The following is a 24,357-nucleotide window of genomic DNA, read 5'->3' on the forward strand; positions in this document are numbered from 1 at the left end:
TATGGATATATGAAAAAAGACGCATCCTTTTACAGCTGGAAGTGGAACTAGGCTAACCATTTGGAGCTTGCCAATAAAATCCTGCAAATTTGTTTAACCCTTTTCTTTGTTCTGTGGGAGACAGGGACTACTTCAGAAAAACTTGGATCAAAAAGGGATTCTTCGACCAAGTGGTAAGGAGGAAATACAATTAACTGCCACTTCACAGAAGCAGAAAACCAAAATCCCACCACCAGATCCATCACCCACTTTACAGATGGCTTCCAATTCCCCAAGCACATTAGACTTCAGGCCTGTAAAAGAAAATTTCATTTCATTTCTTGATTATTTATACCAATTGATCTTTTAATGCCAATAATCTGTTGCATTTTTAGTTTTCCTTTTACCATATTTTGATTCTAAGCAAAACAGGATAAAACAATATCAGAGGGAGACTGTTATTCTTCTTTGGTAACATTAGGTTCATGCATTCACAATTCTGTGAAACTCCCTCAAACTGCTGGATTGGTTTCAGAGGAGACTTGATGTCAAGACTAGGGTATGTGTTAGGCAGATTCCAATCTGACAAGAGAATTAGTGGCCTTGTTTTATTGATAGTTTGATACGTGTTCTTCTCCAACGCGTTATGGATCCATAGGGAAAAACTTTGGGTTGTTTGGGAAAACTTTTTATTGATACTTGTCATTCACAGGAAGCTCTCAAACAGCTCAGTGCCTCAGATTGTTTTCTCAGTTTTTCATTGCCTTGTAAGCCTCCAGTTTAATTTCATGATCTTTGCATATTCTCTCTCTTTTACAAACAACAATATGAACACAAAATTTGTAGAGATCTCAATTTGTACTCTGAAATTTCCATAGTTTTTAATTATTCAGATACGTCAATAATCTTTGCAGAGAATGAGAAACGAAGATTTTGCAAAGTCATCCACCTCAAATTCTACAATCGCCTGTCAGGCTTGGCCTCATGAACCCTAATTCACCCTCCCTCCGCAACCCAAGCACCCCCTAAGCTTTCTTCAAAAATCCCTCAACACCACACTCTTCACCTCCATCAACAGCAGCAGCAGCAACCACAGTAGGCTCCATCATTGATTACCACGATGTCATCGATACTACTCTCTCCCCTGAGCACAACCCCTCCTTCAAATGGCCTCCCTCATCACCCTACTATTCAAAGTCTCACCTAATTGATCCTTCTGGTTCTCATTCTGCGGCTCCCTCCTAACCAACCTTGTTTCCCAAGCACCCCTCGGTTCCTCTCCTTCCTCCATTAAAGAAATCCTCTCCCTTTTCACTTCCCTCCAGACTCAACTCTTCAAAGCTGTCGCTGAACTCTAAACAATCCTCGATCTTCAGGATGACAAACAGAAAATTTCCCATGAATTTCACAAATGCAAGAAAATAGGCATCTCACAACGAGTGCTGTTGATAACTTCTATCAAGCTCTAGCTAACTTTCCATATTGAAGGACTATTCCTTGACATGGATTCTCAGCTCTGGAGTCTAACCCAGAAGAATACATGTCCCGATCAAGAACCCCATCTTTCTGAAAATCTATATGCTGGGTGTTGGCCTCCAATATCCATGACGGAAGGGGATTCTTCAAATGCTATAGATCTGATTCATGTTATAAACAGACTGAATTTGGATAGCCTTGATGGAATTCAGACAAATGGATAGTGCTTGCACCAAGGACTGTACATCTTTGTAAACTCGTACCGTGAATGCTATTCACCCATCACCCATAAAGAAAAAGCAAGGAAACTATAAATATATAAGCCACAAAAAGCATCAAAAAGGTCCTTTAGGTTAGAGATCAAAATCAGTAAATTATTAGGCAAACATAATTCATTAAGCCACTGGCATCTATGTCCTTATTCTTGGGCTACAAGCTAAGAAATTCTTTCATTAAGTGATCCTTTATAATCACACCCTGGCCACAGCAATACCGTTGGAGTGAAGACTTGAGCTGCCAAGACAAACAACTGTGTGAGACCCATGAGACCCCGTGAATCATCTGCCTTGGTAGATAATGCAGAATAAAGTTAGGCATGTAACCATTACAGAATTTTGAAAAATTGGTATCCCACAGCCTATAAATGATATTCTAGTAAGAAGAACAGGAAAATGTTTCAAGAGAACCTCCGCATCACAAGTTGTCGCAGTTCAACATGGGTGAAGATCATTATCCTGGTTTGTAGCAGCACCTCCTGATGCACGTCCTACCATTTTCATATTCACATCATATGATGACAGAATTTTCTTCTGTACCAACAAGAAGAACCAACTAATAAGCAATACTGAAGTACCACGTTCAGGCTTCTAACCATGTAAACAGAGATGACTATGGATTGAACCTGATTTCTGGATTTTGTTTTTTCTTCTTTTTTTCTTGGCGATATTAGACACATTTTTTACTCAAGTTTTATCAAGAAAGAATTTTAAAAAATAAAAATACATGATAGAACATTTTATACAGTGCAACAAAAAAGAGTGAGAGTTTATGTTTTATCTTACTCTCATGAATTTTACAGTTCCTCGTAAGAAAAATGGTCGAATCTAAAAATCTCATATGATTAACATGCAAGCAAAGAATGAAGTTCTATTTCTGGGGGTTATGATTAGGATGTTGATAGTGTTTGGTCTAGTTCTGTACCATATGAAAGATTTTCACTGATAGAATTTAAAAACAAGACCCCTCCCCCATTTGTAAATCCTTTAAGCTCGGAAACTATGTACCATATGAAGCATTTTCACTGTCAGAAACTGTGCCAGTCCTTTAAACTCCGTAAAAAGCAGCTTATTGTACATGAGCCAATATTTTGAGACTCAGACCGGAGCAGATATTTGGGCCATTTCAAACTGTCACCTATGCCTCTTACTGAATTGAATGATTTATGAACTATTATCCCCTTGCACAAAACTATTCAGAGAACAAAAAAAAACATCTGATTAGAACAGCCATGGATCAGTTTGAGAACATGGTTAAGTGTAGTAGTGCAAATTATGTGCACAAAGAATGAAAATGTAACAATAGTATGTTATTTATCCCAGTTTCTCTTCTTGAATGCACATCTAAATCATTTTCTAGCTTTTTAAAATCTTAATTGCAAGTTTTAACAATGATTCCCCCCAGTAAGTTTACTAATGTATGACGTGAAATGCAGATTTGTTCAACCAAACTGCTGAGATGACTGATTCAGCCAATACCAAAAGATTTCGAAATTGAATTACTAAGTAAACTTGTCATAGAGGATAGAAGAAACTTGTAGACATGCATTATCAGAACAAAATACTTACAATTGGCTCAAAATCAGGACTAGATAAATTGACTGTAAGGTTCCTCATTAACAATAGGACCTGCAAAAGGTTATTTATGAGAAAACCAAAAGAAACCATGCAATGCTCTAATGGATAATGATTTCATATTGATCAAATGAGAATGCACATGTTGAAAAATGCAATAAAGCAATAACCATGCATTAATAAGTCTGCAACCGAGTCATGTTTTTAAATAGGTACTTAGTTAGCTTTGTATTAAAATGGAGGGAGAGCTATAAAAAAGAAATCATTACATCTGGCAAGGAAACATACTATACCCCTCTAATTACTGTGTGATATATTTATATCAAAATTTACTTGTATTACAAAAGCCTCCCTTATAATCCACTGCCGTTGATTACAAAAATAAAGATAAAAGAAGTCTTCAAATTCCTTATGGGTGGTGTTCATCCAAAAGATGAGAAGCTTTTCCATCTTCCCAAATACTGCTTTCTTGGAAATACTTCAATTGAAAGATCTGTTGTTGTGTTCAAACCAAACTGACAAGTATAATGCCAAAGGTACCAATTTCTATAAACCTTTGGAAAGCCAATAGGAAATGAGAGTATTGAGATCCCCTGGAACCACCCAAAGCTTTCCAAAATGCTGTAGAAAATGTGTCCACATTCCTCTTGACCATATAAACAACACTGTTTAAACAGCACCATTCCTTTGGATAGAAAATGATTGAAAGTAAATAATTTGTCCAAAAAAAGCAGTCCAAAGGAAGGAAGGAATCCTCAAGGGGCCCTTGGTTTCATGGAATTAGTATGTGGCATCAACACCTCTCAGTTTCAATCAATTGCTTGAAGAAAGGACTGACTGAAAACAAACCAGATTTTTCAACATTCCACCATATCTGATCTTCAGAACTTGGGTGAAGGTGAATCAGAATTTGACTAATTTCCTGGAGCAAAGATACTAATTCTTGAGTCTCGCAATCCTGGGTATTCCTCTTTAATCTCAAGGAACATACAATTTGACCAGAAACAATGTCATAGCATTCTTTGGTCAAGGTATCTATGTTTTGTGTCACATTGTAGATGTAAGGATGAGATTGACACAAGGGTCTCTACCCATAGTGGATATCTTTCCAGAATTGCATGTGTTCACCATTTCCTGGCTTGAAAACAATAAGTTGAGAGTACTCCTCTTTGATTTTCATGATTTCTTTTTTTATGCTCAACCTACAGGATTCTTGAGGCATTGTGGCTTCCCAATCAAGAGTGTTGCTTGCATACTGTGGATCAGATGCCTCCAAAATTACTCCTGATTGGTATTACATCCAGAGCCACTTCCCTGGCCGCTCCTTGTTCATAACATTTTTAGGGTAGAATGCCAATGCCTACTATGCAACCTAGTTGTTTCGTTTTGTATCCGTCGTCGATACCAATTAGTGTGGCAATGTTCAATTTATAAATGTATACATCACAGTTTATGACAGAGGATCAGCCTTTAATTCGAGCATGCTGCTAGTAGACAGTTTATAACAAAGGATCAGCTTTCATTCAAGCATGTTGCTAGTAGACAGAGTCCTCCAGCTAACCCTGCATACTGGCCTAGAAACAACCTGGTATAACACCAGGAGAATAGTGCCATGAAGCATGCTCCACCATTCCTGCAATCCTGTCCTATAGCAGACCAAGGCCACTGATTTGGGTGCCTGTCTAGAGGAAGCTAATGGTAAGACAACATAAATATTGCCAACATCCCTTCTATTTTCATTCCCACTATTAGTAAACCTTCAAAGAACAAGTACTGTATGCAGGCTTTTTGGAATAAGGCATGGATGATGGTGCAGGCTTTTTTTTGGTGGGGGTGTATTTAAACATGTATAATTGAAAAATCGGCAAAATTGGGCAAAATTTTCAATTGTATGTTCAACATGTGAACAACAAGAATTGGAACATATGAGCTAAAAAATTATCTATTTATTTTTTAATACATGCATCATAGTAAATATAAATACACATATATATGCATATATTCAATACATCATACACATATACATATATAAAAGCAAAAATTTCATCAAAACACATTAAACACAGACATCAATCTGGATGATCTTTGGTCATAATGCATTTATTTGGCCAAACCTCCTACTGGGATTTGTATTCAAAGAACCCAAACTATGCAGATACTTTTTGAGAGAAAGATTAACTTGTTATAGATAGAAAGAAAAAGAGTACCTGAGATGATGTACAATGGAAACAGGCTACACACAAGTTACCCCTGTGTACACCAGATTTAGCAAAACTATCTGTTACAGAGTTCAACTCCCTAGGAATCCAGCTCATGTTTGCAGTCAAGGATTTCAACAGATCTCAAGCCTCATCCAAATAGTGAGCCAATCTCCAAGGCCGGTCTTCCTTCTCCCCAAGCCACTTTATCGTGTTTCTGGAGTCACCTTTGACTACTAGATCGATGAAGCCTAGATTCCTTGTGATACGGAGACCTGTTAAAAAGTTAAAACAGCTAAAATTTCAGCCTTTGTGGGGTCTGCAGTCCCAATTGTTCCACCAAAAGCCCACATAGGGCTTCCACCCCTCCTAAACACTCTGCCAATTCCTGCTCTTACTGGGTTTCCGATTGCACTTCCATTAAAGTACAGAGTCACCTCCTCCTCTCTTGGTTGGGGGAGACTTTTGACTCTTGAAGGATTGGGTGAAGAAAATAACAATTCCACCATGTTCTGCTGAAGCATATTCATAGTAATTCCTTTGAAACTCTCTTAATTTGGCATCCACAGATTGCACAAGTATATTATATGAGAAATCGGGTCTCCAAAGGTTATAGCTTTGTTGTCAAAAATGCGACTATTTTGTTCTTCCCAAACACCCCACATTACTGCTTGAGCCACTGTGTGCTAGTAGATTCCACCCCCCCCCCCCTTACCTAAACCTCTTCCTTGCCATTGTCTTAAAAAATCTTCAATATGTTCCAGAAAAACCCAGCTGTAACCAACAAGGTCAATAAAATGAAGCCAGATCTTCCTTGTTTCTGAACAATGTAAAAGAATGTTCATCTGATTCACCACTACTGAGACAAAGGGTGCAGACATGGGGAGAGATTCACAACCTTCCTTTGTGCTTCTTCTGTAATAAATCACAAGTGTTTATTCTTTTCAAGCAAGCCTCCAACACAAAAAAAAAAAAGAAACTCTAGGGGGATTTGAGAAATCCAAACTCTACAAGGGAACCCTGAGATTGTATCACCCACCACTAAGTCCCTGAAAAAAGATTTAGTTGAGAACTTACTGGCAGGGTGAAGCTTCCAGATTCGTTGGTCTTGGTTTGAGGGGGAAACATAGACCTATCTTAAGGCATGTAATAGATCTGCAAGTTCATCAATCTCTACATCCCTTAAGGGTTTTCTTAAGTTTAGGCTCCAGCTTGATACAGGGGGTGAATCTGATATGCAAGAGAATAAGGCAGCTTTTTGGTTTTGGGACAGGTTAAATAAGTAGGGGTAATTGTTAGCCAAAGTGTTTTCTCCCCACCAAAGGTTAGTCCAGACTTTGATTCTACTAGTAATATATCTTTCCGTTTAACATACCTAATGATGATACCATCTATGTGTTGTTGGCTACACAACTCCTATTCCCCTACTCGTTAACAGGGCTCTGCATTAGTGCTATAGAAAAGAAGGGTTACAATTTGAAGCTTCTGAAATCAATCATCTCTAGCATACCTAGGAGAGTGAGTATTAATTGATGGACTGTCTATGGAACAAAAGGAAGGGTTACTTCCAAATTCCCTGGTTTGACGGAAGATATGGCCTCAAATAGAGTTGTGCTATAGAAAAAGGATTCATGTAGTTAACCCAAAATAATTGGGATTATAGTAAATACAGTACAGGAAGCATTTTTATACAATTGGGAACCAAGAACAATTAATACAACAAAAAAATTCTGACCCAACTAATATTCACACCCTAACAAAATCACATCCCTAATACATAACACCAAATTCAGGCATCTAGAGTTCTTAACCAAGACTGAAACTCATAAAAACTCCACAAATATACTTTTGTTGTTCAAATGCCTTTCAAATTCTCAAACTCTGTTTCTTTCATCCAATTCCAGAAACACCTTTCTAACAAATTTTTCAACCCCTAGAAGGATTTAACCCAAACTTTTACCTATTTGAACTTCTTTATCATTCAACACACTAATGCCCATATTTTTATCAATCTGAAACAATTTCATTAATTAAAATATCACCTTCAGTATGTTGCTGCTCCACTAGTCCCTTCAACTCTACACCTTTGATATCTTCAGCCTCCTTATGGTCTTTTGAGTTCTCACTAACTGGCTGAGTTCTATATATTTTGATTTTGGAGGTGCTATCCACTTCTGAATTCTACAGAAGCTGACACCAATTCATTCTTCCTAAGCTGGTCATGAGCATTGTCCTTTTCTACGGAACAAATCTCTAAAACCCTTTACACAGATGGATGCCCAAAATGTAATCTATCCATCAATGACCCATCACAACAGAGTTCTACTTTATCTTTACATGAATGTCTGTTTGGCAAGGCAGGAAGAATAAGCTCTTCTCTTATAGATCTCTTTGAACTTTTTACAAGGACCACACCCACACAGGACATTTTTCAAATGTGAATATGTTGGTAAACGTGGCACAAGGGCAATGATGGTAACAATTGACTATGATTGTGAATATTCTTCATCTGAGAAAATCATTTGACAGAGCTTAATTTCCAAAAGGAACAGTTAAAATACATCCCAAAAATTAGAAGGGAAATTGCCAAAGTTGCATTAATAGAAATGGTTGAAGTCTGGATGCAGATCTTTAGAAATATCAGAATAAGAGAGAGCATGTTGATCTAGGACAAAACAAAGAAGTAATCATACTAGTACTAGATGGAAGTTCTTTCATCTTTTTGTTAATATCATTACAAAGATCCCCCAAAGGTTCTAGTCTGGTATGTAAATTGCATAAGTGCATGCATATGTTACACTTGAAGGGAAGTGACAATTCTTGCATGCTACATAAAGATCCTTTTACCAACTTAAGTTCACTACTTATTTGCCAATAACCACTTAAGGACAAGGCAACTCATTCCCTTTGTGTTATTCATTATAATGGCAGCTATTTTCACATACAAGTCAAGTAAAATTAGTTATCACTACTAGCCACCAAGGACAAACCATTCATGCCCCTTTTGTTATTTGATCATCATATCATATATTTTCACATGCTTTGGAATTATTTATCATTCATGTTTGACCTATTTGCCCTTAAAAAATTAATTTGTTGATAACAAGACATGAGATAAGGTTCATGACTCAATGTTGCCCCTGCCCATCTAACAGGTGGAGTGGTGGACTAGATACAGACCAAACGTTTGGCATTTTTTGCACAATGTAAGTGACCACTCTCAGACTTGAACTTGAATTCTCACGCTTGTCAGCATGAGGTGTTACCATTGCATCAATCAATGGCCCCTAATTTTCTGATAACATGAGATAATCCATTCTAATTCATGGCAGTGCAGATTATAAATCTTGATATAAGTTGGAGAGAGCATACAGTTTCAAAATTAATGGGATCCATCTCCTTGAGCTTTTGTAAATGGCCTTTAGTATCTGGATCAAAGACACTCCCAATGAAGCTATACACTTCAGCAAAGTCTGGTATACCTGCAAAATGTAAGCAAAATAGGAGACAGTAAAAAAGAAAATACCAGCAACACCAATAGGAGAGAAACTGGAAACTTAATGTCTCTGACTCTCTATGATATAGGTATGACGAACAGATAGGAAGAGAAGAAAATGTCACACAAGTGAACAAGAACATAGTACATTATCTTTGACTACTTAATGATTTTAAGATCTTCTTTTAGTTATTTCTGATGAATACATCTTGAAGGCCAAGGATAGCATAGAGACATTGAATAATTGATTTGAAGTTTGCAATTCATGTCACAATTCAGAGCAACCACAACTGACTAATCCTTTATAGCTCTTATACATAATGCAAATTGTATGAATTATCACAAGTAGAAATTAGGAAAAAGTACAGAGCCCAAGGATTGGGGCAGGGGCACCAGATGCAGCTCCAGCCCATTTAGGGGATATTCAATAGGTGGTTGTTTTGTGTACCATCTAGTTTTGGAACACAAACAAAAATTTAGCACTCTCTGACATGGGTTATTTTGAACACTAGGAATTCAAGTATTCACTACCAGGAAAGACTTTTGCTGATGTAAGCATGACATCATAGGTAATCTGGTTTGTATCTCAAACACTGGATGATTGTGTATCTCCCCTACTCTATAGTATTAACAAGTGTATTTTTTGCACATATTATATAATAAAGCACACATGGCAAGTTACTTCGCCCCCAACCAAACTCATGCAAGTATCTCTGTTTGATTAAAACCATCCATGATGATTGAGATTTATATCCACATATAACTTACACACAATCATTATAAATATGGTTTTTAAAGAAGTGGAACCTTGTATAGAAACCCTTATTTGGGTTGCATGGTTTAAAACGTCAGTTTTCACTTTGAGAACAGTGGAGCCCAACTTTTTTCAGGCATAGCACAGGTTTTCAACCACCACCCCAGCACCTTCTTAGTTGGGATTTTATTGTACAAAATATACACAAGTGAGAACCCTGTCCCATCAGAAAAGGTCCCCAAAAAGATCGCTTCTTAATGCTCCTACCCTATAAAATGAAGCAATTGTGTAGTTAGTAAATCTACAATCTCAAATTATAAGGAGTTCAGCCTGGAGTTCAAAGGCCTCACTTCTGTAATTCTCCAAGGGACTTAGATCTATTCCTCAATCAATTTATTATAGTTTGTGAATCCTTTCTCCATGACAATGGTGAGTCCTTGAGCTTCATAAACCTTAGACCCACTAATCCTTTTATTTAAAACTTTTACCTATGCCCATATCCACCAGTTGGAAAACTGAGACAAAAACATTGAATTTTTGAAAAATAAATATTCCCCAAGGACTTTCTTTATCAATAAATAATCGGACTATGTTTACTAAGAAAAGTAGTAACTAGTAAGTGCCTAGGCTAAGCCGCATGGCTCATCCATAGTCATAACACATATAATAGCCCCACAACTTACTCTGGAAAGGGCAGTGCCCCTAATATAAAAAAACCTTTTTTGGTAATCAATACAAAAAATACCAACTCACCCATTTCTATTGAGAAAATCTGCTAGCTCATTTTCTGATCTTCTAATGCATCTGAATCAGGTGTTCATCCTGGTGGCATGAAAAATGATATTGAGATATTGAAGGATGGGTCCAGTGCATTTTTCTTATTCTCCTTATTCCATGAAAACTAATATATTTTCAACATGATACTATATGATATACTTGATAATACAAGAATTCTCAGTACTTCATCCTGAATAACCTACCTAAAGTTTAAATATAGTCCCTATGCAATTGCAATCCATAACGATGCAATCACAGAGGGAATTCAGCTGAGATTTATGGAAGCTCTTAGTCAACTCAGTGCTCTGTCAGATAGGCACCTAACGACCTTAGAGATCTGGGGCTTTGCTTTGGATACAGAAAAACATAACTGGTATCCATCCTGATAGATGAAAATTCATCCAATGCCACCAATGGTCAAGGACTACCGGAAAATGCCATCAAAGCTATCTTGCATGCTAAATGATATTAGATAGCTTTTATGTTACTGCATATTGTTGTGTGATGGATCTCTGAGGAGTTGAATGCAGAGAGTAACTCAGCAAGAACATTGTTAATTGGGAAAGAATGTCTAGGGTGTTCTCTTTGTCATAGAAAGCTTGTATACTAAGCTGCTTGCACAATTTTCTTATGGACTATTTTGGGTAGGGATCTATCTTGTGTAACAATTACATGCTTTCTCCACACATCTAATATAAATCTTTTTCACTGTTACCATTCAAAGATATTTGATCTTCAATGAATTGTGAGAAAGGAAGAGAAATTTACAGTCATTAAGAGTTGTACCATGAAGAAGAGAACCCCGCTTTCCCTGTATATCACAACTTGGCAGTGCTCTACTTGAGCTTCCAATGCCACTGAAGTTGCTATTACCTGTCCTTGCCACCCCCTTTGATCCAACATCAGCTGAATCAGTGAGGTTGTAAGCCAAAATAAGCACTGGAAAGATCCTTTTATTTTATAGTTATTTTGTAACTGACATCTACATTCTCAAAACACTAAGGTGTAATGTTTCCTTATAAGTCATAAGAATAACTACATGCCTTCAATTGCATGAAGATTGGTATAGTCATCTTGGGAGGGAGCAGTTCTATTTGATGGAGTACTTGTAAGCACAGATTTGTCATCCCATGGGGAATACCCAGGTGCAACACAATTCAAAGTAGAAGGATAAGCCATGGAGGCCTGCAGTGGCAGTAAAGCTGAAAATTGAACCAAAAGTTTCAAGAGCAGAAGTTAATAGATGAGTGTTTTTATTTCAAATTTCTCCAGAAAAATATCTTGATGTTAATGGGGAAAACAAACCATTTTTAGATGCCTTCTGTGGATAAGGGTAAGCAGCTTTGCGTTTGGGGCGAGGAGGGGGTACATGTGCCACTGTACCATTTTTTTGGACCTTCAGAAAGTACTTCTGGGCATGACTTCTTATCTGCAAATGGAAAGAAGAGGATCACATGGGAGCACTTTTGAAAAAAAAAAATTAAAAGCTAAGCATGAGAAGAATAAGATATGTAAATTTTATAGACAAATCATTTACAATGAATTTTTTTAAGCAGTGTTGGCAAAGAACATTTGGACCCAGACCTTGATTTGACAAATGAAAGCTAGGGCATGAAGCTCCAATATAAATATTTGAAGCATTTGGGAAACAAATTGCTCTAGAAGAATGAATAATATGCTAAAGACTAAATCACGGTTCTTCATTAATTCAGTATTAAATGAAATAGATTGGCAATGACATAATCAACAAGAAATACATACAATGATAAGATATGCATTACATAAACATTTTGATAGAATGTTTGGCACAATAAAGATGCTGGCTTAGATCTGGGTTAATGTGACAACGATCTAAGCTTCAAGAATCATTGGTGTCATATAAAAAACAGTATGTTATTATGTTGTCAAGACAAACTTGATGACCTAGAAAATATTTACAAGTATCCATGCACAGCTACCAATTTGTACCCATGTCTATTGCCATTGGCAATAAATTCTATAGTTTCATGGCCCAAGTGACCAAACCGTAAACAGGCAAAAAAGATTGTATTTCCATGACTCAAAGAAAGATAGAAAACCAGTTTACTAGTAATTTTCACGAGACAGGAAAACTATGACAGAACAAGTACCTGAATTACAGTTTTTGAACCAACAAAGTCTTCAATTTTCTTCCAATCACGATCAAATCTGTATTAGCCACAAAATAGAACATACGAATCAGATGTCGACATGCATAGGAGTTCTGATAAAGAGAACCACTGCCCAAAGGAAATTTTGGCTCCAAGTTAATGGTACGAGTGGCTGAAAGGCTCACAAGGCAGCACCTAATAGAACAAACACTATCTCATTGTGACAAGTTAAATGGATTGATGCACAAACGATTGGCCGAGTTGAAGCTAGTCAAGTAAATTGAGTTTGCACCGGTTAGCAAATACTATCAGAATTCGTCAAAGGATGCACGTTTCTCCAACTATATCTGAACATAGTTCACTGACATGGGACTAGAGATCCCTATGTACACCAAACTCAAAAACCATTCATTCGGTAATCTAACTATCTAAGCTCCAAAGCTAACTGAAACCGTCAAAACAAGGCAAGGCAACAGTTGAGTTTATTTATTTCATCTGAAATACCAATCCATCTAAGCAAAATAATCAAGAATCAAACCAACAAACACACACACATACACAATGAAGAATCAAACACGGCTAACAAAATAAAACCGCAATCCCACAAAAAATATGTGATGCAGAGAACAATTCATGAAAATGAAAACCCCTCAGAACCAGAATTCAACTGAAATGACCATAAAAGACAAAAGTAAAGGAACTCACAGTTGCAGAGCTTCAAGGAACTTATCATGCTCTTCTTCGGTCCAGCTCTCCCTGGACTTGGTAATGGTATAAGGTTTCCGCACCTTCTTGCCTGAGGCATCTAGAGGCGTCGATGCCGCCATAGATTGAGAATTCGAAGAGGTCGAATTAACATTCATGGCCTAAACACCAACACTCAAAAAGCATTTGAACACAACCAAGCCAGACTAGTCACTAGACTATACAAGACTATATTAGAGAGGGAACATTCTTGAATTTGAGGGGTTGATTTTCTGCTTCATTCAAATTTCGAAGAGAATCGGAGACCGGAGAGACGGAGAACGGAGGACAGCCAGACAGGACAGCTCTCGGCTCTGTGTCTGTAACATGCAGTGCCTCTACGGTTAGTTTCAGCCGTTCAATTTCCTCGCCACCGGAACGTCGATTTTAATCTGCTTTTTTACGAGAGAAAAATTTCTTATATGACTCAGGCATCAGAAGATAAATAAATAAATCCATCAATCAGGCATCAGAAGATAAATAATTTGAATGGGTTGATGTATATTATATGCCTTTAAGAATAGGGTGGTAGCTCGCGAAGTTGGGGATCGAAGCTTTCTCGGCAATTCGCCGCCGATGTTTTGGCGAGTTTCTAGGAGCGGGAAATCCACTGTGGCATGGGTCCCACAGAGGATTGAGCTGTGGCACCGAAGTGAAAAGTCGAGAAGGAGACTTGGAATTCAGTTGTCCCACGGTGTCCCAGCTGCTTCTTCATTTGTGGCTGGTATGAGATTTTTCGGTTCAATTGATACCTTATTTATGGTCGGCCAATCTGAGGCCCCTAACTTTCGAGCTCTACCAACCACTGGATTCTGTACGATACTAACCGTCAGATTTAATGCGATATAGACCATCTCTAAATTGGAAAGGTGGGATCTTCTCTGGCTGTCCTACATTTGATTGTAGCCAATATAACATGTGGCCTGAAATCCTTGATGATGTTTCCAACTTTTACCGACTGTGTTTGGTTTTTACGCGGCGGCTTTTGGCTTTACAATATGGGCCCACTCGAACAGAGTTCATAAGCAATTTTTGAGAAAAGTACGGATAAACCCATTTCAGAATTCCAGTCTATACAGATGGCATTTAAATTCAACTTTTACAATCTGAACACGATTCCCACGCCAACTCGGATTCCCCTTATTTTTTGTAATTTCAAAGTTTTTAATTAACTGTGAAGATTAAAACAACTCTGATGGGGCTCACTGTTTAGATCTCTCTCCCACTCTCAACTCCCCTATCCCTGCAACCTTATTCCTTCCAAACCCAAAACTCCTCTTTCGCTTTCGTTTCTACCGTTTCTTTCTCTCACCTGCTTCAACGGGAGGACACAAAGATGTTTGTCTCATTACCCTTTTTTGGTGGACATGCAACCATTATAGATAAATGAAGAAACGATTCAAATATAATATTATACGTGTATCTAACCGTTTTGATCCTTGGGCTCAATCCCAAATGTGTTAGGATTTAACCATGGTTGGAATGGTTTCGGAGCATTGGGTTGGAGTTGGGTTAAACTTGGGTTAGTAGATGTCTTTAAAAGGGAGTGCTCACTACTCTATTTTCGCACCCTTCCCGTCTGCTTTATTCGAAGCCTGCCCTCTACTGAAATTGGATGGTGGACACCTCTATTTCCCCTTCCGTTTTTCATTTGTTTTAGGGTTTCATTTTGTTCTTCTTTCTTGTTTCCAGCTTCCAGTTTCTGCCTTTCTGGTGAGCTCCCTCCCTGTTGATCCTATTCCTATGCTTTCGTTTCTGTTTGATGAGCTCTGTGAATCACCCCCCTCCTGTATCTTTAGGGGCATAATCATCTGTCTCAATTTCAACATGTTGCACTGTAAAGCCACTGGATTTGTTCCTCTGGTTTTTGGTGGTTTTATTGTTTTAAATTTTATTTGCCTTGAACTTAAAGAAGAATTCTACATGAACTCAAAAACCTCCGACAGAAATAACAATGCCATCGATCGAGAACATTTTCACAGAGAAATTAATATGAGTATACTATCTAGATCCTTGTATATGGCCCAAAAACCTTTAAAACTTCAACGCTCATATGCGAGAAGTCCATACACAACTATTTTATAATGTCTGATAAGTACTGGATAGTGTTGTGTTGCATATGAAACAAAAAAATTACATGAAAAACTTATCTCTAAATTATATTAGCTTTTAAAAAATCTGAATTTTCTGAGATTTTTTAAGTCATTTGTCTAGATTTTTTTTCTATACTTTTGTGATGCTCTATTTGAATCTTCCTATCTATATATTCTTTGAGGATTGATGAGGGCAGATTTGGCCCTCCAGTGAAATTGCGACACGTGGCACCTCGTGACAACTAGGCAAGCACCCAGGCAATAACTTACCAAGTTGGTCTCCCCCCCGGGCACCGGTCTGGCTGGCCTGGCGTGACCTGCACGCGGCCCACGGGCGGGCTACACGCGGCCTGGCGCGGCCTGCGCACGGCCTGTGCGCGGCCTGCACGCGACCTGCGCGCAGCCTGTGCGCGGCCTGCACGCGACCTGCGCACAACCTGCGCGCGACCTGGCCGGATCAGCCTGCCACAGGCGCCGACCTGGCAACCTGGCCCGAACACAGGCGCCGACCTGGCAATCTGGCCCGGACACAGGCGCCGACCTGACAACCTGACCCGGACACAGGCGCCGACCTGACAACCTGACCCGGACACAGGCGCCGACCTGACAACCTGACCCGGACACAGGCGCCGACCTGACAACCTGACCCGGACACAGGCGCCGACCTGACAACCTGACCCGGACACAGGCGCCGACCTGACAACCTGACCCGGACACAGGCGCCGGCCTAGCAACCTGGCCCGGACACCGACCCGCCGACTGACACAGGCGCCGACCTGGCAACCTGGCCCGGACACCGACCCGCCGACAGACACAGGCGCCGGCCTGGCAACCTGGCCCGGACACCGACCCGCCGACTGACAGGCGCCGACCTGACAACCTGGCCCAGGCGCCGACCTAGCCGCCTGGCACAAGCGCCAGCCTGACAACCTCGAGGAGTTCATCACCGTACCCCGGTTTTGACGGGATATGACGTCTTACCATTTGAAGGCTTTTCACCCACCTAACCCGCGAGGGCACTACTATATAAGGACTCCGACCCCCAAAGCCAGAAGGGGGAAAAAAGGATGGTAATCCCCGCTCTCTAGCTCTCTCATTTCTCTCCAAGCCCTCTGTAATCAGAATGCTAACTTAGGCATCGGAGAGTCCCCGCCGGGAAAATACCCCCGGGTCCTCTGATTCAGTTCTCGCAGGTCCCTCAGCTCCCGCCGTCTACAAAGGAGAGAAAATCACCTCACGCGGAGGGTAGTCGGGTTGCGCTGCACCAGGGAGCTCCACCATCCTCTGAGTTGCAGACCGCCTAGGAGCAAGTCAAGTGACGAGTTCGCCATCAGGCAGTTCGCCACCAGGGAGTTCGCCACCAGGCAGTTCGCCACCAGGTAGATCGCCCCCAGGTAGTTCACTACCAGGCAGTTCGCCACCAGGTAGTTCGCCACCAGGCAGTTCGCCACCAGGCAATTCGCCACCAGGCAGTTCGCCACCAGGCAGTTCGCCACCAGGCAGCTCGCCACCAGGCAGCTCGCCACCGGGCAGTTCGCCACCAAGGAGCACCACTAGGCAGTTCGCCACCAGGTAGCTCGCCGCCAGGTAGTTCGCCACCAAGCAGTTCGCCACCAGGGAGCACTACCAGGCAGTTCGCCATCAGGCAGTTCACCACCAGACCGCGATCAAGCAGTTCGTCACCAAGTAGTTCTCCTGCAGGGAGTTCGCCACCAAGTAGCTCATCACCAAGGCACGTCACCACCAGGTCAAACACGAGGTACTTAGCCAAAAAATTTATACATCACAAAAAATGGTACGTGACCAAAAACGGTTACATCAATTGGCGCTGTCTGTGGGAAACGCTACGAAAAGCTAAGTTCTCATCCTACAAAAGCAAAGTTCCCATCTTACCAAAGCTAAGTCCTCACCTTTTTTGAAGCTATCACTTTATAGTTTACATTTTTTATGAACTCAAAAACTATGCAGGGGGCTAACAGACTAAGTAGCTCTACCAACCTTACTTTCAATTCAAATAATGCCTCATCAGTCCTCTCCGCAAGGTCCCCCCTACAAAGATGAGCTCTTCGTGGCTTCCGCGGGAGTTGACGGCCAACAGACTACATAGGCGCCCTTACCGGTCGAGCCTTCCAAGGCTCCCATGTGAGCTGGCAACCTAAAGTTAGTAGTGCTGCCCCCGAAGGTCGAGCTCCTAGTAGCTTCTTGTAGGAGTGGGTGACCGGCCTTACGAAGCTGATGCAGCTCAATCATAGCTCGACACCTCACAGGCAAAGCCTACGGGCACATTACTGCTTAAGACCCGGTCGCCTCTCCGGCACGGGCAAAAGTCAAAAAAGAGTAGACTACGAGTCACTCCCAAAAGCCTACGGGCCACATTACTGCTTAAGACCCGGTCGCCTCTCCGACACGGGCAAAAGTCAAAAAAGTAGACGAGTCACTCCCAAAAGCCTACGGGCCACATTACTGCTTAAGACCTGGTCGCCTCTTCGGCACGGGCAAAAGCCAAAAAAGAGTAGACTACGAGTCACTCCCAAAGCCTACGGGCTAAATTACTGCTTAAGGCCCGGTCGCCTCTCCGGCACGAGCAAAAGTCAAAAAAGAGTAGACTACGAGTCACTCCCAAAGCCTGCGGGCCACACTATTGCTAAATATCCAGTCGCTTTCTCAGCAGGAACAAAATTAGCAAAAGTGAACTATAAGTTGCCCCAAAGCCTAAGGGCTACACTACTGAACTGGCGGAGACCCCCTCGTCTTACTGGCAGCTCGCCACATACAGGCATCTCCCAAAGCCCAAGGAGTTGGATCAAAACTTACTAGCTCAACGACTTACTGGCCAAAAGAAATCTACTCCCTTCGCTGAGTTACTCTCAGCTCGGGAGTGGGGAGCAATTGATGAGGGCAGATTTGGCCTTCCAGTGAAATTGCGACACGTGGCACCTCGTGACAACTAAGCAAGCACCCAGGCAACAACTTACCAAGTTGGTCTCCCCCCCGGGCACCGGTCTGGCTAGCCTGGCGCGGCCTGCGCGCAACCTGGCGCGACCTGCGCGACCTGGCCGAATCAGCCTGCCACAGGTGCCGACCTGGCAACCTGGCCCGGACACAGGCGCCGACCTGGCAATCTGGCCCGGACACAGGCGCCGATCTGACAACCTGACCCGGACACAGGCGCCGACCTGACAACCTGACCCGGACACAAGCGCTGGCCTGGAAACCTGGCCCGGACACAGGCGCCGGCCTTGCAACCTGGCCCGGACACCGATCCGCCGACTGACACAGGCGCCGACCTGGCAACCTGGCCCGGACACCGACCCGCCGACTGACAGGCGCCGACCTGACAACCTGGCCCAGGCGCCAACCTGGCCGCCTGGCACAAGCGCCAGCCTAACAACCTCGAGGAGTTCATCACCGTACCCCGGTTCTGACGGGATATGACGTCTTACCATTTGAAGTCTTTTCGCCCACCTAACCCGCGAGGGCACCACTATATAAGGACTCCGACCCCCAAAGCCAAAGGGGAGAAAGAAGGATGGTAACCCTCGCTCTCTAGCTCTCTCATTTCTCTCCAAGCCCTCTGTAATCAGAATGCTAACTTAGGTGTCGGAGAGTCCCCGCCGGGAAAATACCCCCGGGTCCTCTGATTCAGTTCTCACAAGTCCCTCAGCTCCCGCTGTCTACAAAGGAGAGAAAATCACCTCACGCGGAGGGTAGTCGGGTTGCGCTGCACCAGGGAGCTCCACCATCCTCTGAGTTGCAGACCGCCTAGGAGCAAGTCAAGTGACGAGTTCGCCATCAGGCAATTCGCCACCAGGGAGTTCGCCACCAAGAAGTTCGCCACCAGGCAGTTCGCCCCTAGGCAGTTCACTACCAGGCAGTTCGCCACCAGGTAGTTCGCCACCAGGCAGTTCGCCACCAGGAAATTCGCCACCAGGCAGTTCGTCACCGGGCAGCTCGCCACCGGGCAGCTAGCCACCGGGCAGTTCGCCATCAGGCAGTTCGCCACCAGGGAGCACCACTAGGCAGTTCGCCACCAGGTAGTTCGCCACCAGGCAGTTCGCCCCCAGGCAGTTCGCCCCCAGGCAGTTCGCCACCAGGTAGCTCGCCGCCAGGTAGTTCGCCACCAGGCAGTTCGCCCCCAGGGAGCACTACCAGGCAGTTCGCCACCAGACCTCCATCAAGCAGTTCGTCACCAAGTAGTTCTCCCGTAGGGAGTTCGCCACCAAGTAGCTCATCACCAAGGCACGTCACCACCAGGTCAAACACGAGGTACTTAGCCAAAAAATTTATACATCACAAAAAATGGTACGTGACCAAAAACGGTTACATCAAGGATGTTCTTCGCTTGTTCGAGTATCTGAGATTTTATATTTGTTGATCAACCAACAACAAGGTTGTTGAGAGGAGATGGTGGCGAACGGAACCGGAAATGGGAACGAAGAATTCAGCTTCAAGAACGTTGCAGCTGCTGGCAATGGGCTCGTGAGGATCCACAGTTCCCCTCCGGTTAAAGCTCAGACGATCAATGAACTACACGTATAATATTATGTTTGAATCGTTTATTCATTTATCTATAATGGTTGGACGTCCACTAATGAGACAAACATCTCTGCCTCCTCCCGTATCGACGAAGCGGGTGAGAGAAACGGTCGAAACGAAAGCGGTTGCAACAGAGGAAAAGCGGGAGAGCAAAAGCTTTGAAATTACAAAAATAACTTTGAAATTCCATCAGGGTCGTTTTAGTCTTCACAGGTTAATTAGTAACTTTGAAATTACAAAAATAAGACAAATCTGAATTGGCATGGGAATCTATCTTAAGATTGAAAAAGTTAAATTTGAATGGCATTTTGGGTTCCGTATGGGTTGGCTTGGATTTCAGAATTCTGAAATAGACTTATCCGTACTTTTCTCTTTTTCATCGGGAGATGTTATCAATACATGGTTGGGATATGCTGTGGATATTGTAGGCGCCCCCTTGTGCGGGGATGAAGTGAACTCCATTTTTTTGTTGGTAAATAAGTGGCAAGTGGTAACAAAGTGGCCACGAGTAGAGCCTGCTACGAGTTATTTGAGCTCGATTAGGTGTGGCCACGAGTAGAGCCTGCTACGAGTTATTTGAGCTTGATTAGGTTCGATTTAAACCAAGCTTCGAATCGAATTCAAGCCTAATATATAGTTCATTTGCTAATTGAACCGAGTTCGAGCCAAGTATTAAATAAATAATTTTTATTTTATATAATAATACACACATACATACATACATACATACATACATACATACATACATATAATAAATAATTTTATTATAAATATAATAATATTTTTATTTTTATATATAATAGTAAATCATTTTTATAAATAATATTAAAAAAAATTATAATTCTTAATTTTTTGTCTAAAAATTAAAAAAAAATAATTTTATTAAACTTGGTATCACTCACCAACAAAACTTCTCAAAGTATCCATTTGAGGAGTCCAAATCACCCACCAACAAAATATGTTCTAACCCTCTATCAACAGAATCTCACATTGTACATTTCATATATGGTGGGACCCATTTGTTATAGTTTGTCGTAGTTCGATTGAGATGATTTTCATACAGGGGAAAGCCAGAAAAGCCCTCCCAACATAATTTTGATAGTTTTTTTGAAGTGGCTCAACCAACTCTAAAAGCCTTCTCAAATGGACTTATTGACCTTAAAAGTTAAAACAACTCAGAGAAAGTGACTAAAGCAAAGCACTCCCAAATGGATCCTCAAACAAGACTACTGTTGAGTGTTGAGAGTAGGGATGATCATACGATGACATTGGCAAAAGCTCAAACCAGGCTCAATGTCCATCAAGGTTTTGATCCAAGCGGTCAGATTGTTTGGCCCGGAAATCTTTTAAGCAACCGATTTTGTTTTACCCCAATCCAATCCCTGACAAAAAAGCTATTAAATTGTTCAACAATCCCTTGACCTGAGTGGTTGAATCGTTAGCCCGTTTAATGATTTTTAGCCACTTTTTATTTTAATTTTTTTGTCAAAACGGATTATCTATTCAAACTGAACGATCGAACCATCAACTTAAAAACCGGCGACTAAAACTATTCCAATTCCGAATCAGCTTTTAAAACATTGGTGTCCATGATAAGGACCATAGCTTGCGCCCATGCCAGGTTATGGGGCCTATGACTTCAAAATTCAATATATGAAATACTAAATATATATATTTAATATATATTATATCTTATACAATATAAAATATTATATAATATGTATTATATTAGAGATGGTCCATCCACTCGTAACAATTCGAATCAGACAGCTTAAGGTAGGTGGGATACTCTATCTTAGGCTGAGTTTGGTTTGATAGGAAACAGAATTGGTCTATCAAACCCAAACCTTCTGTCTTATAACAAAAATTTTAACCTTTTTGCATAAAATATTTCATGTAGTTCCTACTTTTATTTCGATATTGTATATTATACACACTAGGCATGTCAGCGATACCCTTACACCCGCAACCCGATTCTATATCCGAATTCGGATGAGGTAAATGTCATATTGGATTTGGATTTGGATGGCAAAAGTAGAATCCAATTAAAAATTGGATCGAACTTAATTAGATTCACCCGATCCGATTTGATAAAAATTCGAATCAGATATTATATACTTTTATACATTAATGGAATAGATAAAATTTCTTACGGGTAAATGAGGAAATCTGTTACTCAAATTCCTAATCGGCCAGCCCTAAAATCCTAAACCCTCACTCGATACTTCAACAGTCGACATTTTCTTCTCACTTCTCCTCTCTTGTCGTCGCCTAACTCGCCTTGCCATTTGTCAAGTTGCTATCGTTATCTCCTCTCTCAACTCTCACTCTCTGCAACAACCAAGTTGCCGTCGCCATTCTTTTCTTGTCGTTGCCGTACATTTCTCGCCTAGGTTTTCTTCTTGGCCATAGAGCTCTCATGTACTGTTTGCTTATTGACCATAGGTTTTCGTCTGTTCTGAATAAATTATAGATTATTTCAAAATTTTTGAAATAAGAATTTAAATTTTACATATATTACAGAATTGTTTCAAAACTTTTGAATAAAAAATTATTGATTATAGATTTTGTTTTAATGACTCAGCAATTGTGACCAATTCAACTGTCAAAATAGGTAGCTTCAATCGGAGTTGGATTAAAATCCGAATTTCGAAAAATCTGATCGGATTCAAACTCGGATTCCCTACACATAATGTGATTGAATTTCAGATTGGAATTGGATGCAACCAACAGCATATCGAATCGAACTCTTAGATGAATCCGATCCAATGATAGGCCTATTACTTAAGAGGTAGGGATAGAATAGATCCATTTACCTTACTACAGAGAGCCTACAGTAATAGAAGTTTGATCACCTCAAGGACACCAAGCGACTATCTTAGCTATTGCCTATTGGGACATGGATTCATGTGGCTCTTACTAAAAGCCAATAAAATCATGTGGCTTTAACGTGTTCCTAATGTTTCAAGGAGGACTTGAGATGCCTTGGCCTTGGAGACCTTCAATCACGAGTCTTGAATCTCCCTTCTATGATAATCCTTCTCCCGTAGAACTTGGCTGCTACTAAATGGATTCATAACCTGCCAAAGCTATTCCACCTCCTTACTAGAACAAATATACATGCTCATACATGAGACGATCAGAACTCTCCCCATCTTATCCCTTGCTAAGACAACAATTGCGCAATGACCATCTGTCTTCATCGAAGCATCAGAGTTGATTTTGAAAGCTTCCGACTAATGTAGGTGCACCCTTCTTGTCTACTGGGCTGCCTTTTTATGATGACAGTGACACGGACGTAGTTTCTAATATATGCTTCGCCTTTTCTCTAGGCATGTTGGGGGGGAAGGCATTTGTTTTCAAGAATTTTTTAATTTCCTTTTTTCCGGATGCGCCATAAGGCCGCACTAATCTATATATGCATGGAAAAATCTGAAAGATTTAATAATTTTATTTATTATTAAATTAATAATTAAAATTTATTGTAAATTAACTAAATGTATTCAAAGTTATTGTTAATATTTAAAATTTTAATAATTGTATTTTCATTTAATGTTGATTTGTAGAAAATAATTATTGTTAATTTAATATGAACAATTATTTTTTAATAAATTTAGTTTTATTAATAAGTTATAGTAATTTTAATAATTGTTACTATTTTTAAATGAAATTTTGATTAACTTTAAATAAATAAAAATTATTATAAAAGTCAACTTTTTTATTAATTTCACTAATAATTAACAATTATATAGGAATGACAACGGGGTGGGTTCAGGGTGGGGTACCCCATCCCTGTCCCTGCCTCATAGTCAAGACACTCTACCCCATCCTCGCCGTGTCCCCAGTGTCAGGCGGGTTCAAGGCAAGGCAACCACTCCTCAATGTTGGGCAAGTTCAGGGGCAAGGCACCCCACTCTCAATCAAGGATGGGGAATCCTCGAATTTCCCCGCCTCGCCCCCAATATTGGGTGGGTTCAAGTAGAGGTGTAAATCAGGTCGTGTTGGGCCAAGCCTTAGGCTAGGCCAGGTTGCAGGCTGGGCCAAGCTATGAGAGGTTCATTTTTAAAAATTTTGAAAAAGATGTTTAAATTTTTATTTCATATGATTTTTCATGTATATAATTGTTTATATATACAATTAAACCTATTCATGGGCCAGGTAGCTCGACGGCCTAACCCGTTATTTTTAAGGCTTGGACAAAATTTCAGGCTCGTGGGCTCGAGCTCGGGTTTTCTCAAATAAGCCTCACCCGATACTATTACATATATAAAAAAAGTACTTATGTTATATATAATATATATTCTTCTTAAATTGTTAATAAATAT

The 24,357-nt window shown here is 40.7% G+C and overlaps 1 protein-coding gene and 1 long non-coding RNA gene across 5 annotated transcripts; one reads left to right on the forward strand and one right to left on the reverse strand.

Moving 5' to 3' along the window:
- Positions 1-1,786: 1,786 nt before the first annotated feature.
- Positions 1,787-14,328, reverse strand: LOC104599340 (protein REVEILLE 8). Of its 4 annotated transcripts, none has more exons than XM_019198080.2 (10): positions 13,916-14,328; positions 13,365-13,795; positions 12,660-12,717; positions 11,836-11,959; positions 11,574-11,732; positions 11,317-11,436; positions 8,876-8,985; positions 3,300-3,359; positions 2,142-2,264; positions 1,787-1,968 (listed from the first exon to the last, which is right to left on the reverse strand). In XM_019198080.2, exons 2-9 carry the CDS (start codon positions 13,520-13,522, stop codon positions 2,166-2,168), a joined length of 888 nt encoding a protein of 295 aa, XP_019053625.1. In that variant the 5' UTR covers positions 13,523-13,795; positions 13,916-14,328; the 3' UTR covers positions 1,787-1,968; positions 2,142-2,165. The 4 variants fall into 4 exon arrangements, with proteins under 4 accessions (XP_019053625.1, XP_088754229.1, XP_019053626.1 ...); XM_088898103.1 differs by having other exon boundaries at positions 11,299-11,436; XM_019198081.2 differs by lacking the exon at positions 11,317-11,436.
- A 388-nt stretch (positions 14,329-14,716) lies between these two features.
- On the forward strand, positions 14,717-20,352 carry LOC148802146 (uncharacterized). Its single transcript, XR_016082173.1, has 2 exons — positions 14,717-15,116; positions 15,708-20,352. It is a non-coding gene; the product is annotated as an uncharacterized LOC148802146 (long non-coding RNA).
- The last annotated feature ends 4,005 nt before the right edge of the window (positions 20,353-24,357 follow it).

Source organism: Nelumbo nucifera, chromosome 2 (genome assembly GCF_055504915.1).
Source record: "Nelumbo nucifera cultivar China Antique chromosome 2, China Antique-T2T, whole genome shotgun sequence".
Taxonomy (NCBI): domain Eukaryota; kingdom Viridiplantae; phylum Streptophyta; class Magnoliopsida; order Proteales; family Nelumbonaceae; genus Nelumbo; species Nelumbo nucifera.